A 16154-nucleotide genomic window follows, 5' to 3' on the forward strand; every position below is an offset into this window, starting at 1 on the left:
CTCTTCAAAATATGAGTACATAAAAAATTACCTATAGGTCATGTTAATTGTTCTTTGCCGACAGATGTGCATTTTTTTTTCCCAAAGATTTTTATTCATGCATTAATAACATAAAACAACAACATTATGACATTAGTTCTACAAGAGTTTTTCATTTTCATGTCTATGAATACATTGTTTTTTGTAATCAGTAACAACCTACTCGAGGTACTGTTCAAACTTCTGCTAAGGAGGGGGAAGACTTTAGGATTTTTGGTGGAGGTTCACATTCCCAAGGACAAGATTATATGGTGCTATTCTATAGTTTCAGCCCATTGTCCCTATACCTTGACATATTTTTGAGGGCACCCCCTTGCTGTGTAAGTAGGTTGTATCAGTGGTAGAAGGGCTTTAAGCTAATTGAGCCAACTGGCGATTGTTGGGGGAGGATGTGCCGTCCATTGAATGAGAATACATTTCCTGGCATTAAACAGTAAGGTTCTAAAGAGGTTTCAGGAGATAAAGCCACTGGACAGAGTCAAAGGCTTTGGCTGTATAAAGAGAGACTACTACACGGGAACCTTTACTGATCTGGTTGGCATGAATATTAGTAAAGGTCTGCATTTTTAAGAAATTGTAATTTAAAGTTCCTAAATCTGACTGTCCCTTTTCGACCTGTCAGGTATAGCTTCTAATGCTAATGGCCAACTGCTGTACAAATATGGTAGCCCCCTTGTAGGTAATATAAAAGCATTGGGCAAAAAATGGCATGCAAAAACAATGTTATGATTTATAAGAAGGTTTTATTTCTGATGTCAGTATCTCTAAGCTTTCAGAAGAGCAATTTCACAGTGGGCACCTCCAACAGCACATAATAGCAGACATGGCCTTGATAAATACATACAGTGAGATTTTGGATCTGGAAGGTTAAGATGTGTCAGAAAAGGGTGAAGCTCCCAGACACTTAACTGTGGACTTATCATATCATATCTGAGAGATTCCTGACTGTCTTCTGAATACCATCCACTGGTAAAGTGAAATTATTTTTAGACTGTGGTGGGTTTTGACAGTTTAGATGACATTAGAAAGAAAAAAACATGAAAAGCTCTCTTTGCTAATACATATTATACATATTTTGTGAAGGTGAGCTTCGCCCTGTGGTATATAAAAATCAGACGTTTATCATGTAAATCAATGACAGAAGTTTATGCATGTAAAAAATGCAGTAGTTTAAGATCATTGCACTGTAAGTGCTGTAATCACAGTAAGTACAAACACTGCATGCAGACTATTTCTTACTTGATAAGGTTCTGGAAGGCATAACCATCTGTCCACTGCTCAGTGAAAGAGGCCCCATGTCGGACAGTAGTAAAGTGTCCCAGGCGCAGGCGATCCTGCATGCTTTTATCCCGACAAGCCATTTTCTCCTGTTTAGACTGGAAAGAGAATTTAAAGTTGTTTGCAGAAAGCTTAAAAAAATTTGCTCTCACCAGTGCTTACAACTAAGTTAAACACAGTTCTGCATAAACAACTGCTTTCTAAACTAAGTTCTGTTGGTCCTGTTAATGCAATTTGTATATAGATAGAAAATTGGCAAAAGCATGTGTCAGTGGTACATACTTTAAAAAATAAATTATTATTGGATTGCCACAGGGTTCTGTATTGGCTCTACAATTTATTCACTAATGATTTGGGGCTGGGTATAGTAAGCAATGTATTGGTGTTTGGGGAGACAAACTATGCAGGCCAATTAAGTTCATACAGTATGTGGCATTGTTTGCAGCAGGATCTATACAATCTTGCAATCTGGCTAAGCAGCAGATTAGTGCTGATAAATGTAAGGTTACATATTTGGGACCAAAACTAACAGGTTAATTGGCTTCAGACATAATTAACCCCACTGTGTTGTCTAACTGTCTAAAGGGACTTTACACTGTAAGCTGCACTGGAGCATAGACTGATGGGAATTGAAAATAATTCTGTGGAAATGTGATGGCTTTATGTAAAGGAAAATCTGATCCTCTGGCTCTCGAGTTAACAACTGAATCATATCAGGTAATGCAGATTTATATACCACATACAAAATTTCTTGCCCAATGCAGCTTTTGAGCCTTGGTCAGAGCCTACCATTTTAAGTTACTACACAGTGCACGGAAAGCTGAAAATGTTTAGGAATCTATGCAACAGATATTTGCTGTTTCACGTTACTTATGCTTATTAAAGTAAATGTTTACCTTCTCTATGAGCAACTTTTTGCTCATTGTCACGCATCTGTTTAACCGTTCTTTATATTTTTCCAGCATTTTCTTCTGCTCGTCCATCTGTCGCCTTAGGTCACAGTTTACCTAAAAACGAGACAAAAGTCAGGAATCAAAAAAAGAAGTCATAAAAGGGGACATGTAGTGTGAAAAACAAGTATATGCAATTACAATAGCACCTTTATATAAAAAAAGGGCAGGATGCCATTCAATCAACATTTAGGCAGATATATCTTTCCCGAGATGCGGTAGTCTACCCCAATCCTACTGTGCTTCTTATTAAGCATTGTTAGAACACACACTACTTATTTGTAACAGAGTAATAGCCTAGCCCTAGAGAGAGGATATCTAGTCATCATTTTTTTGGTTTATGCACCCCTTGAAGGTCCAACCATTGGTCAGGGCCCTACTTATAGGTTTAGATATTGGTAAATATTGGTGCGTCACAAACAGCACCATAACTGACTGGTTTAGGTGTATGTAGGACATTAGGAACTGTTCCCAAATTTCACACAAAGTGGCATATAGGCCGAGACCCTCAAGCCACTGATCCAGGTTTGCCACAGGACCATACCAATAATTTAGGAACCACTGATCTACAGGGAGATGTCAAATATATGGTGAAGTTAAGGCACTCAAGTCATTGAGCGCCAATAAGGATATTGTGATCAAAGCTGCAGACAAAGGTGGGTCGGTGGTAATTTTGGATGCTGGTATGTATGAGGCCGAGGTGATGCGTCAGTTATTAGATTTGGACACCTATGTCCCATTGGATAAGGATCCAACGATCCGGTTCCAGAAATCATTGAATGAGCTATTACTAGAAGGGATGTCTATAGGTGTCTTAACTAAGAAAGAATATGAGTCTCTCAACTGTATCTCTCCCACCATACCCATTTTTCATGTTCTCCCGAAGGTCCATAAGTCTCTGCAAGATGTTAAAGGTCGACCTATAGTGGCCGGCATTGGGTCCTTGAATGAAGGTCTATCTGGCTATGTGGATAAGCTACTAATGCCTTTGGTGCTACAATTGCCAACCTTTTTAAAGGACACCACTATGTGTATCAATAAGCTAGTTGACCTGAAATGGAAGCCAACCTACAGGTGGTTTTCCATGGACGTTACAGCTTTATATTCGTCTATCGATCATGGGGCTGGCTTGCATGCTATCCAATTTTGGCTGGATCAGGAAGGGGGTTTTCCCCCAGAACAGAGGGATTTTATTTTACAATCAGTACATTTCCTTTTATATACCAACTATTTTCTTTTTGATGGGAAGTTCTTTCTCCAGAGACGTGGGGCCGCGATGGGAGCTTCATTTGCCCCCACTTATGCCAACCTATTCATGGGTTGGTGGGAGAGGCTCCACGTCTTTGGGGATCGAAACCCATTCCGCAGCCAGATCATGTGCTTTTATCGCTATATTGATGATTGTATAGGAATATGGGATGGAGATGCATTTTCATTGCTATCCTTCATTGATTATTGTAATAAAGCTGTACAGGGTATTACTTTTACTTATGAAACAGATCTGACAAGGATACCTTTTTTGGATGTGACTTTCTCCATTAAGGATGATGTAGTAACCACTGATCTGTATCGTAAGCCTATAACACGTAACACACTTTTACATGCTGATAGTGGCCACCCTAGGACATGTATAGAGGGCATCCCAGTGGGACAGTTCTTGCGCATTCGCCGAATTTGCTCCACATGGGATGCCTTCCAGGAACAGGCCATGTTGCTATGGGACAGATTTGTCCAGAGGGGCTATAAAACAGTGGTTATTAAAAGGGCTTACGAGAGGGCTGTAGCCACTAACAGATCAGACCTTTTGAATCCCAGTAAAATAGGTAGGGATCCTAAACGGCATCCCAGAAATAATCTAAGATTTTGCACTACCTATGGACGGGGAGTGTATGACATTCAGAGGAGTGTCAATAAGCATTGGGGTATACTTTTACAGGATCCAGTGCTGTATGATATCCTGGCACATAAGCCCTTTTTCTCCTTTCGGAGAGCCAGGAACATCGCTTCGTGGGTATCCAAAAGTCTATACACCACAAGAGGGAGCGTACAAGGGACTGCATGGTTGTGCAATAAAGGCATGTATAGATGCGGTAGGAATAGGTGTAAGGCCTGCAGTAACATACAAGTGTCCAAAACCTTTACCTGCACTTATACGAGTAAAATATATCATATCCCACAGTATTTTAATTGTCGTTCAAAGGGCATCATATATCTGGCGACATGTGAGTGCGGTGCCCAATACGTGGGGAAGACGATTAGGAGTGCTGGTAAAAGGTTTTTGGAACACCTGTCAGCGATTGACAGATGTGATTTCAAGTCGGCGATAGCCAAACATGTGGTGGAAGAACATGACAAATGTGGTCGGATATTTTTCCAGATCATAGACAAACCTAGGAGTAGTGCTAGGATGGGTGATCTGGATAGAAAGTTATCGGAGAGGGAGGTGTTCTGGATCTACTCCCTTAAAACCACTGAACAATATGGGGGCCTAAATCGGGAATGGGAGGTCTCATGCTACTTCTAATCTCTGGCAGATACCATTACATATACCACTATCATGAGCATGGTAGCTTGATTGTTCCATGATGTTTACCACTAATGTACCATGATTAGGGCGAATTGTTTTTGCCCTGAAACAATTAAATTTTGTTTGTTTGACTTTCTCATTCCACTTTCATCTCTTTTATATGGCTAAGGTGCTTGGTGTGGGCTGTGGGTATAGCCTTCGCTGGGTGAGGCCTGGTTAAAGAGATTTTTTGTATTTATAAAGTATTTATTATATATTTTTTGTACTTTTTGTACTATTTACCTGCTGACCTATACATATGGTTTTATTACTGGGGGACCATGAAGGGGTTAACCCCTAATTGGATTAGTGGGTGTGATGCATGGTTCTATTTAAATATGGGTGCTTTAGGTCATGTGTATGGCTTCTGAGGAAGTGACATGTAGTCACGAAACGCGTTAAGCTAGACCTCTTGTTCTGCTTTTAATCATGGAATCAATAAAGAATCATTTTTAATCTGAGAAGGCACAGTGCTCCGTCTTATATTTTTTTCAAATATATGGTGAAGTGCCAGTACAGGTATAAAAGTCTATTTCCTACCCTCAAAGTACACAATAGAAAAACAAAACAGAACAGGACTTTTTGACTAATGAGGAAAAGTGGCATTAAGCTTTGGTCGAATCAGTGTTATAACCAGGAACGAAAATGAATACATACCCTTAATAAATCATCTATTCTTCCCTCCTTTTTTTCAAGGTCGGAACTTTTGCTGTTTTCAAGAGCAGATATCTTATCCATTGTGAGGTCAGACTAAAAATGTGAAATTAAAAGTCTCATTACTTTTTAAAATCATTAACAGATACTAATACATCAGGAGGTGTATACATCTTCAATTCAAAATTGACAACGTGTTAACTGAAATGGGAAAAAAATAGAATCTGAAGCAAAGTTAATCAAAAATATAATCACAGAAATTCCAGATATAAAGAAAAAAAGTTCTTTAGGATTTCACAGAATACCCAATGATACATTAAAAATGAAGTGCAATGAAGCAACAGATAGAGGGTATTACTACTTATTTTCAGTAAGAGATAAACTTGTCCAATTTAAATGGCTGCACCAATTCTATCTCACGCCCATACGATTGAGGTCCATGGGACGCAACCCCAATGCACGATGCCATAGATGTGAAATGGAGGAGGCAAATTTCTTACACATGGCCTGGTCGTGCCCGCACGTAGCCAAATTCTGGTCCGAAGTTATATGTGTCCTAGCAGATAAACTAGAATTCCCCAAAATTCTGACACCCCAGGTGTGTATACTGGGAATACTGGATGAATTAATAACTACCAACCACGCTAGAACCAGATATAGAACACTCCTATACTACGCGAGGAAAACTATTGCAATGGCTTGGATGGGACCTGAACCTCCTACAGTTCAAAACTGGATTACCCTGGTAAATCAAGTCTTGCCACTCATTAAACTAACTTTGATAGCCAGAGGTTCCAAAAAGAAATTTGAGAAAATTTGGAGCCCATGGTGGGAGGCAGGCCTAGGTGGACAAGGCTCCTTGACATAAAATGCAGCACCCCAATCTGCACACACAGATGACCTTAAATTCCTAATTAGACCTTTCATGCAACAGTCACTTACCCAAAACATCCGCACTACATGCAAGACCTAGTATGATATAATTGAATGGACCGACGCTGTACAATTGAGATCTTCGTCATGCCAACCGAACCAATTTTATTATACTACTTTTGCTATAACAGAACTGTAACATGTTTAATATGCTACCGCAATACTGTAATCAATTATACATAATCTCCATTCCCTATTTTTTTTTTTGTCTTCCTTTTTTGTTTTATTGTCTCTATGTATGTTGTTAAAACAATAAAAAAAGTTAATCTATAAAAAAAAAAAATGAAGTGCAATGTAAATTACCGTAAGTGTAATGTCGAATTGTATTTTGTTTTGAAAAACAACCTCAGATTTCAAAAGCCCAATAATGTAAAGTCAAAACATAAGGGATGCTAAACTCAAAACGAGTGATGAATTTTATCTTACAAAATGTCCTTAATATAATGCATAGATCAGGGAATATTTAGGATGTCCCTGAGGAAGTCTGGCTTATAACCACGTGAAATGCGTTGGACTGAATTGGACCCATCTACCGTATATACTCGAGTATAAGCCGATCCGAATATAAGCCGAGGTACCTAATTTTACCTGGAAAACTGGAAAAACTTATTGACTCGAGTATAAGCCTGGGGGGGGGAAATGCAGCAGCTAAGTTTCAATAATCAAAATAAATACCAATAAAATTACCTTAATTGAGGCATCAGTGGGGTTTATGTTTTTAAATATTTATTTCAAAGAAAAACAGTAAACCAGCTCTGTAAGTGGAGAAGAGGGTCAACAAAAACAATATGAATACTACCCCATGCTCATTGCACATTGGCAAACTGGCGGCAGTCCCGATCCCGGAGGACACGTAAGGGGAAATAAATATTGCTAGTGGGAGTGGGCCAGGGCACTGGAGGGTCTGGTTGCGGGTGGCCTAATTTGCACACAAAGGACAGAGGGTTCTATTCTGGAGGGACACATGGCACCCGACTCGAGTATAAGCCGAGGGTGACTTTTTCAGCACATTTTGGGTGCTGAAAATCTAGGCTTATACTCGAGTATATACAGTATTTGTCTATATGCTATACCTTAATTGAATGTTTTATACGCACTTATTATTATCTGCTACACTATATACTGGCTTGTATATTCTATGTCCAACCTGTGAATCAATGGAATATTTTGACATCGCTGCAGGACCACATGCGCCACCATTTCTTTCCATTTGGCTTAATATTGATCTATGTCTGGTGAGTAGGCTGACTTACTGGGTGTGTGGTAAATACAAGTGCACAAATCACTATAAGAGGATTTTATCAGTCACTTTTCACTTCAATTTATACCAACACACAATTTGTATTAACTTTCTACACTACATAGTTTTTATTAAATGCGCTTCCTTGTATGTTTAATACATTTATATCAGATTAGGACTACATCACAGAGGGGATGATTCAGGAAGCTGCAATTCACTAACTGGATATTGGAGGTTTGTTTGTTGAAGATCATGTTTCAGCGCTGAGCATTTTATTAACTGGTATACAATAAGAACCCAATGGTGTGTTTAAAAGAATCTCAGCGCTTTTAGGTTTTGTAGATAGTGTTTCCAGATAAGAGAATCCATACCTGTACAACCTTTCTACTTACATTAAAAGGTCTTGCTTTTGTGCTGCACCAGTAATAGACCAAAACTGCATTTTTACTGATTTAAATAGCCCATCTGTTGGAGGCCCCTAGTGACAGCACAGCAAAAAGGTCAAATAACGAGGCAGACCTTATACGTGTAACCAAACACATTTGCTATCAATACTATGTGTTTTTAAATAATGTTTCATTATACTCACAAGTTAATAAGGTTTAGAAGGGACAGGCATACATTTATTGTCCTCTAGACATTCTCTAACCAAAATGTTGTTATTTACTTTTGTTGCCTGGCAATCCTCTCACCTGTGTGCACCTGTGCTGGACGGAAATATGTTTAAAGGACGCGCAGGAATGCTCTGGGTTCACTGGTGCAGTAGAAGGAGGGCTGCATTGCTGACTCTACAAGAATAAAAATCCCATGCAAAATATTAATTAATGATCTATTAATTAATGCTAGACAAAACATTGCAGGTGTTAGGAGAGAAAAAGTAGAAATGGAAAATAAAACCATGAAAAAAGCTGCCGAACAAAGTAATCTATGGAAGCCAAAGACAAGCTAACCTCACGCAGGCTGTTTGGAGAGCCCCATACACAGGCCAATAAGAGGGCCATCTCAATAAGAGGGAATGAGTCAGCAGCTTTATCAGCATGTATATGGCCACCTTTATATGTTGTAATATACCATAAGGTGTTCTATCAACCCTTTAGTAAAATAAAATTGTTTTTTGAATATTGTTTAATTTGGACCGAGAGATGGCTACAACCACTGAGATTTGAGAACATTGTTTAATTTCCATTAAAAGATTTGTATTTCCAATAATATTAACAATAATAAACCACAGAGTCTTATGCTGGCTATGCAAAGGTACAACATGGATGCATTTGTACTAAAGTGCATAAACAGTGGACAAAGTGATAAATTTATTTACAACACCAAAAAAAGAGAAGCCATACCGGTAAAGGTAATGGGTTTGATAAGGAATGTTGTGGTGAGGATCGGGCTACAGGTGGAACACTTCTGCCTGGGCTTGTCCCCGGTCCACTTCCACAAGCAAACTGTACAAATAAAAGACAAAATACTTGGAATAACAACTATTATGTAAAACAACAGCATCAAGCAAACAACTGAACCAGTGTTTCTCAATGGCTCAGTGTGTAGTACCAAGTCTGCCAAGTATTAGGTTTGCACTGTACTGCTAACCTGCTGTTATTCCATTTTATTAGTTGCAATAGAGTTTGTAATTGAAACATCACAAATCACTCAAAAAACACCAAATGGAGATGTGCAAGTGCCTGAAAAACATCAGTTAAGAATCAGAGCACAGCCAATTTTATATATTAAAAAAAAAAAAGTGCCTGGCCTAATAGTAATCCAAGCTTAATTTAATAACCGTTTTCACTTCCACTACCTGACTGAGAAAAACATTGAGGACACTCAAGAACAGTATCTGGATTTTATGCTGTAATGGTCTACTCAACATAGGGTTTCTACTTCACCTCTTTAAAACTGGAAACACATTAAAACACATTATACATGGCTGAACAGTAATTTAGTTAGATGTACACTGCAATGTTGCACAGAAACCACTGCAGGTAGTAGCATGTTCATAAATGAACTGCTAATTAGTCATGCAGGACATGGTTTCAATACGTGCCTTTTAAATTACATTGCAACTAAAAATCTATTTCCCATAGTGTAAAATAAAAGCACATAAATGCTAACTAGCTGCCCAAAACCCTGCAAGACATTGACCCAATATGCTTAAAGGAGATGTACCAGGGAATTATACTCCCCTAGATATAGAAGGATTGTGCTTAAAAAGTTGTGTTTCAGGCTGATTTATTGAGAAATTCCACCAAAACCCCACTAGCCCCGCCCATCCGTGCCACTTCCTGCTGGCTGAATTCTCTGGATGAGCTGTGGAGCCGGCGGCCCTCCGTACCCTGCACTGTAGAATAGGAACCAATCAGCAGCTAGGCTGACCTGATAGGGAACTGAAGCCTGTCTGTGCTTGTGTGACTGCAGGGCTGTGATTGGCTCTCCCCCTCCTACTGTGCTTCTGGCAGGGACCGTTAGGACACGCCCACTCTCCATTTCAAACTCGGACAGAGAAGCGAGAGGATCTATAGGGAGCTCCAATAAAGGGGCCATTGTTACAGATAGGGTTAATGTTTAGCCCAAAGGGAAACCAGCACCGTATATTATTCATAATTGCCTACAAAATTAGGGTTTTTCCCATTTATCCAATATGTCTCCTTTAAATATGTAGTTCTAAAGCACAGAAGATAAAGTGTACTGTATAGCCTAGACAGAAGGTAATACACCTCCCCCTGCATCCTTAAGTCTGCACTAGGCCAGTTATGGCAGCCTCTGGTGCCGACTCTTGGAATGGATTAATCTCTACCCTCTGACACAAGGTAGTCTAGCTTCTGTAGTATCAATGAAAACTTTATGAAGACCAGCCATGTTGTAACGGGATGCAACAGGGCTTGGCTGCCCCTTCTTTTGAAACATCTTCAACTAAATCACTAAGTGGTGAATTTCAAGGCAGGAGAAATGAAGCTTATTGTGTGGATGCCCAGAAGAAACATCTTTTTTGATAATGGAGTCTAGCAACTGTATTTTAGTTTTTAAGTGTTCACCCTCACATCATTCATCCATTCTGTTTTACAGCTTCACCAGGTAAAGATTCAAACCATGTGCCTGAAGGTGCTTATAAAGCTGTTAAAATAATAGATGTTAAAGGCGAACCACACTCTAAAATGAACATGGTTATAAATGCCATATTTTATATACTGAACTTATTGAAGCAGCTAAAAGGTCCATCTATACAATAGTAATGACCACGGACTTTAAAGTGGTCAACAGGAAGCCCCCCATTTTTGATACTGTTAGGAGTGTCAGTGACACTGCACATGCTCAGTGTATTAAGAAGTTAAGCTTAGAGGTCATCACAAATTATCAAGCAAAAATTCAGGTTTGCCATTCATAGAAGCGGATGCCGCAGAGCTGATTGTTAAATTCTGAAGCAGAGTGCACTGGTTTCAGAGCTGCCACATACTAAGAATCTGAATTAATCAGCCTTATTTTGTGGCAGTAATATTCTGTATATACACAATATTGTGAGTCAGTTCCTAAGGTCGGTAACTGAAAGCAGCAGAGCATGCGCAGTGAATCAGCAGAAAAGAAGATGGGGGGCTCCTGGGGCATCTTTGGAGGCACAGATACTCCCTGCTAAAGGGCTGTGGTTGCCCTGGGATGATGCAGAAGCCCAAGTCGTAATGTGTAGCATTTCTACCCTACTTCTTTATTTAGGCTTTAGTTCTACTTTAAGCGAACAACCACCACCATATTTTAAGGGGAGACACTCTGCTAACCAGGTGCCCAATTCAAACCAAGATTAAGAAAACGCAACTAAGAGATGCAAGATGCTTACCTCAAAATAATCACTAATTTTATGTCCTCTTGGAGTGTTCTTCCCTGAAAAAATTAGAACATTTTAAGAATATACCAAACAAAATCTACTTGCAGGATGTTAAATGTGCTTCCTATTTGCCTTCTGCCCTAAGAACACATTTAGTGCAGGGAGCTGATGCATTCTTGACTGTTCACATGATAAGGCACCCTAAAAGGAACAGTAACACCAAAACATTAAGGTGTCTTAAAGCAATTAAAATATAATGTGGTGTTGCCCTCCACTAGTAAAACTGGTGTGTTGGCTACAGAAAGGCTACTATAGTTTAGTTAGATAAGCAGCGGTGTAGCCACAGGGGCAGCCATGCAAGCTGGAAAAAGGAGAAAAGACACACAGTATATAGCAAAAGAATTATCTGTTATCTGCTAGGTAACCTCTGCCTTTTCTCCTTTGAATGGCTGCCCCCATGGCTACACAGCAGCTTTGTTTAAAAAAACTATAGTAGTCTTTCAGAGGCAAACACACCAGTTGTACCAGCGCAGGGCAACAGTACATTATACTGTAATTACTTTTATACACTTTCATTTTTTAATGTTACTGTTCCTTTAAAGATCAATCATATTAAATCACAAAGTAAGCTGTTATTGATTTATTAATTCACTGCTCAGATGGTAATGGGTTCCTATCTGTAACAAGTGTGCACTATAAGTACGCAATACTCCTACTTCAGATTCCATGCTATATATGAGGAGACAGTGTATTGTCTAAAATAGCTTGTTATTAAAGGAACAGTAACACCAAAAAATGAAAGTGTATAAAAGTAACTAAGTTATAATGTGCTGCTGCCCTGCACTGGTAAAAGTTGTGTGTTTACTTCAGAAAGTCTACTATAATTTATATAGATAAGCTGCTATGTAGCCATGGAGGCAGCCATTCAAAGGAGAAAAGGCACAGGCACATAGCAGATAACAGATAAAACACTATTGTATTCTACAGAACTTATCTGTTATCTGCTATGTAACCTGTGCCTTTTCTCCTTTTTTCCAGCTTGAATGGCTGCCCCCGTGGCTACACAGCAGCTTATTATATAAATTATAGTAGTGTTACTGTAGCAAACACTCCAGTTTTACCAGTGCAGGGCAACAGTGCATTATATTTTTATTACTTTAAAGCTCTTTCATTTTTTGGTGTTACTGTTCCTTTAAGACATCACAAACTGTAATTCTGCATATAAAGTCCTTATGAGACCTCTCAGACTGCTAACTAGTGGGTCATCCTGTCCAACATAACTCATAACTGTGCCTGAAGCCATGAGCCATTATATAGCAGTACATGGTGAAAGCATATGACACAATATGCCCTGCTATATAAAAAAATAAATTTTGCAAAAGTGCAATGCTAAAAGACATTTTAATAATCTAGAATTTTAACACTATAATAGATAAAAACACAGATATTACTACAGGATATAAATACACTTCATGATCTATACTATCTATGTAATTCCTTACAAATACATTTACGTACAATACGTTTATTTGCTTTATTATTTCTACATTATTTGTGATTTAATCATGTGAAATTTTTGAATCCTAGTGTATAAACACTGCAATAGACTTAAACACAGCAATAATTAATCATTTAACAATGACACATTAAAAGCCTTTTAAAATATACAACACATGAAAACTCTACTATGCAAATATTTAATAGAAACTGCTAAAAATGTAACTCTTCGTTTGTGAGGGATACCATTTTCAGTTACTTACCATTTAATTAATTATATAACCACTTATGTTAACCAAGGTATCTCTGAATAAAATGCATTTGATGTTTTTTCTTGCTTTCTCTTATTTCTAGTCCCTCTCTCCCTGGTTAATTACATTTAATGCCCATTTAGTTTAATCCTTAGTTTACAAAGTCAGGGGGACAGGAAAATAAAAACACGAATGTTGCTTAGTTTACTAATCGACCACTAAGATGTAACAAGTCTTTAGCTTACAAAAAAAAAGTTAAGATAAATCAGGAACATAGTAAAAATGAATTACCTTGGCTAGTTTCATATGGATCTGCTTTTCTCTTCCGATTCCTCTGATCATTCTGCTTCTTCTCAGGAGTCTGCTAAAGAGAGACCTTTTAAAATGACACAGTAAAGTGCACTTCTGTCCTACCAGGGAAGGAAAACAACTGAAATATCAAAGGGAGGTAGGAAAACTAAGTGCTATAAGAAGTCTGAATCAAACAGTTTGGGATCCCCTCCTGTTTGGCTGCTGTGACTGCTTACCTTTGTGTAAGATTTAAATTGTATCAGTACTGAGATTAACTGACCCCCTGCATTGCTCACATCTCAGATTCAGGCTGTAAAACACTGTATTGTTTAAACTTGTAATCCCCTGTACTGTTCACACCTTTTAGTCTCTGCATTGTTCACAACTCAGGCTCAGACTTTAAGCCCCCACATTTTTCACCCCTCAGACAGACTGTAGGAGCAGTGCCAGTATTGTGTCACTTTATGTACTGCTTGCCCTATGCTGCCTGTGTGCGCCATACTCTGCCGTATGCTGCCTGTGGGAGGTGAACCTGGCAGGGGTTTGTTCTGGGATTTTTTAGCATTTGGAAATAGTCATTATATGGTCCCTAAGGTGTGTAGTTATATGTTGGGGGTTGCTGTGCTATCCACAGGGGAGGATTCTGGCCCTCAGTACTACAGAAGTAGGACAGCATTGGTTTAAATAAAAAAAAAATGGAGGAAAAAGTAATTGCCAGACTAAAAAGAGCATTCATGTGCTCAGATTCCCTGTAAGCCTCTTTGCTTATAACACTACATTTGGCATAAAAAATGAATTTTTATCACAGATACCAAATGAAACTGTTACTAACTGGCAAGTATTTTGCAGCCAGGAACCATATCTTTCATAAAAGGTTAATGACTACCATCCCTACCCCTGAAGTAGCAGGCGCACAGGAACTAAACAGCTTATTACTGCGATTATACTAGAATGAAATGATCAACCTGTCTTTGCAAAAAAGTAACAAAGGCAATGAGGACAGAAATCCAACCATTTATGGAAAGACATGGCAATAATATTTATACCTTTATAAATAAACAAGATATAACTACTTAATTGACCTGACTGGCAAGAAAGTTAAAGATAACACACCTATGAACCAAAAATTATAAAAAGGGCCTTACATTCTAATCTCCCAGCCTCTGAAATAGGCAGAGAGAAAGGTCAGTATCAACTAAACTACCACTGCGTTTTTTTCTGTGCAGCCCCTGGTACATTAAACTATACAGGGAGCACATAAGCTCCCACAGATCACTTACCTGGGTATATAAAAAGCAAAAGCTTAGACCTGCAAAGCAACAATACTAAACACTGTACCTCAAAAAAACAAACAAACCCTATAATAAATTACTATTTCTAGGCTGTATTGTAAACTGTGACTCTAGCAGTGGCCCATATGAGTACTGCAGATACCAATGTTAGGTAAGGTAAAAGAATTTTCAGGAGATGTGTCACCCTCGGGTAGCCTAGATTCCCTGTTGGTGACAAATTTCCTTGTGTGCAGCCCAATAATATCATTAACCTTAAGTTAATGCCAACCCAAATCTTCTAGGAATTCAAATCAAGCACAGTAGAAAAGAAAAACAATATCAGGACATAGAATTGCTCACCTCAAGTTCTTTGTCACTCAGAGAACCCAAACTGCAAAGACTTTGGTTGGAGGATTCACTGTTTAAAGGAGCCTTTAAAGTAAAGCAAGAAAAGCTGTAATAATAATAATTACAATAACAATGGTACTATTGGGTCTATGTTAAACATCATTACATGCAACTCAAAGTCCAATGGATAAGAACTGTACTATACTAAGTGCACAAAGCCTAAAAGAGCAAGCTAGACAATGATATATATATATATTTATATATACACACACAAAATATACACTATAAACATATACAAATTCAGCTTTTAATAAGTTAGAAAAATTATTAGGATAAACTAGACTCAAGGAAAGTACAATGTTTACAACTCCAACGTCAGAAGAAACAAGACAGCTGCATAAAGGAACAAACTCTGTGAAGGCCTGTCTACATGGAAATAAGTTAGACTTTTACTATCAAGTTTGTCTCTCCTTACTTACTCAGCCAACAAAAGTTAAAATACCCTTTGTCTTACTGGGAAGATTCTGATCACAGTTAGGAAATCCACTCAGCTAAAACGTGGTTTCAAACTCTGGCATCTACTGGCAACTAGAACATCATACCTACCTTTGCAACACCTACCCCTGTGAACCGTGCTTCCAACAATTCCTGGCGCCTTGGATCCAGACTATGCAACTCTTCCATCATTTCCACTGTAAAGACATAAATAGAGAACACTATTTATTGTGAGTGCAATACACATTATTATTAAGACAGTTTCACACACATTTTGAAAACAAAGGAAATACCCAAAACTGATTAAGAAATGTTTTTATGGAAGCAATAAGGCACGCACAGTCAGAAATAAGGTACAGAAGAAGGCATCTTTTTAAGAGCATAAACATACATGCTAGAACACTTAAATACCAGAAAATGTTTCAGTAGGAGCTGTGTTGTCAATTAACATGGCATTTGCCCTTCTATGTACTTCCTAACTTGACCTTGATTTAAGATCAGTACTTTCTTCTACTTTAAAATTTGCC

General features: G+C 38.4%; 1 protein-coding gene across 8 annotated transcripts in view; it reads right to left on the reverse strand.

Annotated features, from left to right (window-relative positions):
• The window catches only part of tlk2 (tousled like kinase 2), a 34032-nt gene that overhangs the window by 9513 nt on the left and 8365 nt on the right, over positions 1-16154 (reverse strand). For 2 of the 8 annotated variants that reach the window (XM_031894175.1, XM_012952578.3), the window contains exons 2-10: positions 15754-15824; positions 15145-15216; positions 13514-13586; positions 11487-11530; positions 9004-9105; positions 8353-8448; positions 5491-5583; positions 2214-2324; positions 1279-1415 (exon numbers count right to left, since the gene is read on the reverse strand). In XM_031894175.1, coding sequence (XP_031750035.1) covers positions 1279-1415; positions 2214-2324; positions 5491-5583; positions 8353-8448; positions 9004-9105; positions 11487-11530; positions 13514-13586; positions 15145-15216; positions 15754-15819 — 794 coding nt within the window. In that variant the 5' untranslated portion in view covers positions 15820-15824. 8 annotated transcript variants of the gene reach the window in all.

Source organism: Xenopus tropicalis, chromosome 10 (genome assembly GCF_000004195.4).
Source record: "Xenopus tropicalis strain Nigerian chromosome 10, UCB_Xtro_10.0, whole genome shotgun sequence".
In the NCBI taxonomy this organism is placed as follows: domain Eukaryota; kingdom Metazoa; phylum Chordata; class Amphibia; order Anura; family Pipidae; genus Xenopus; species Xenopus tropicalis.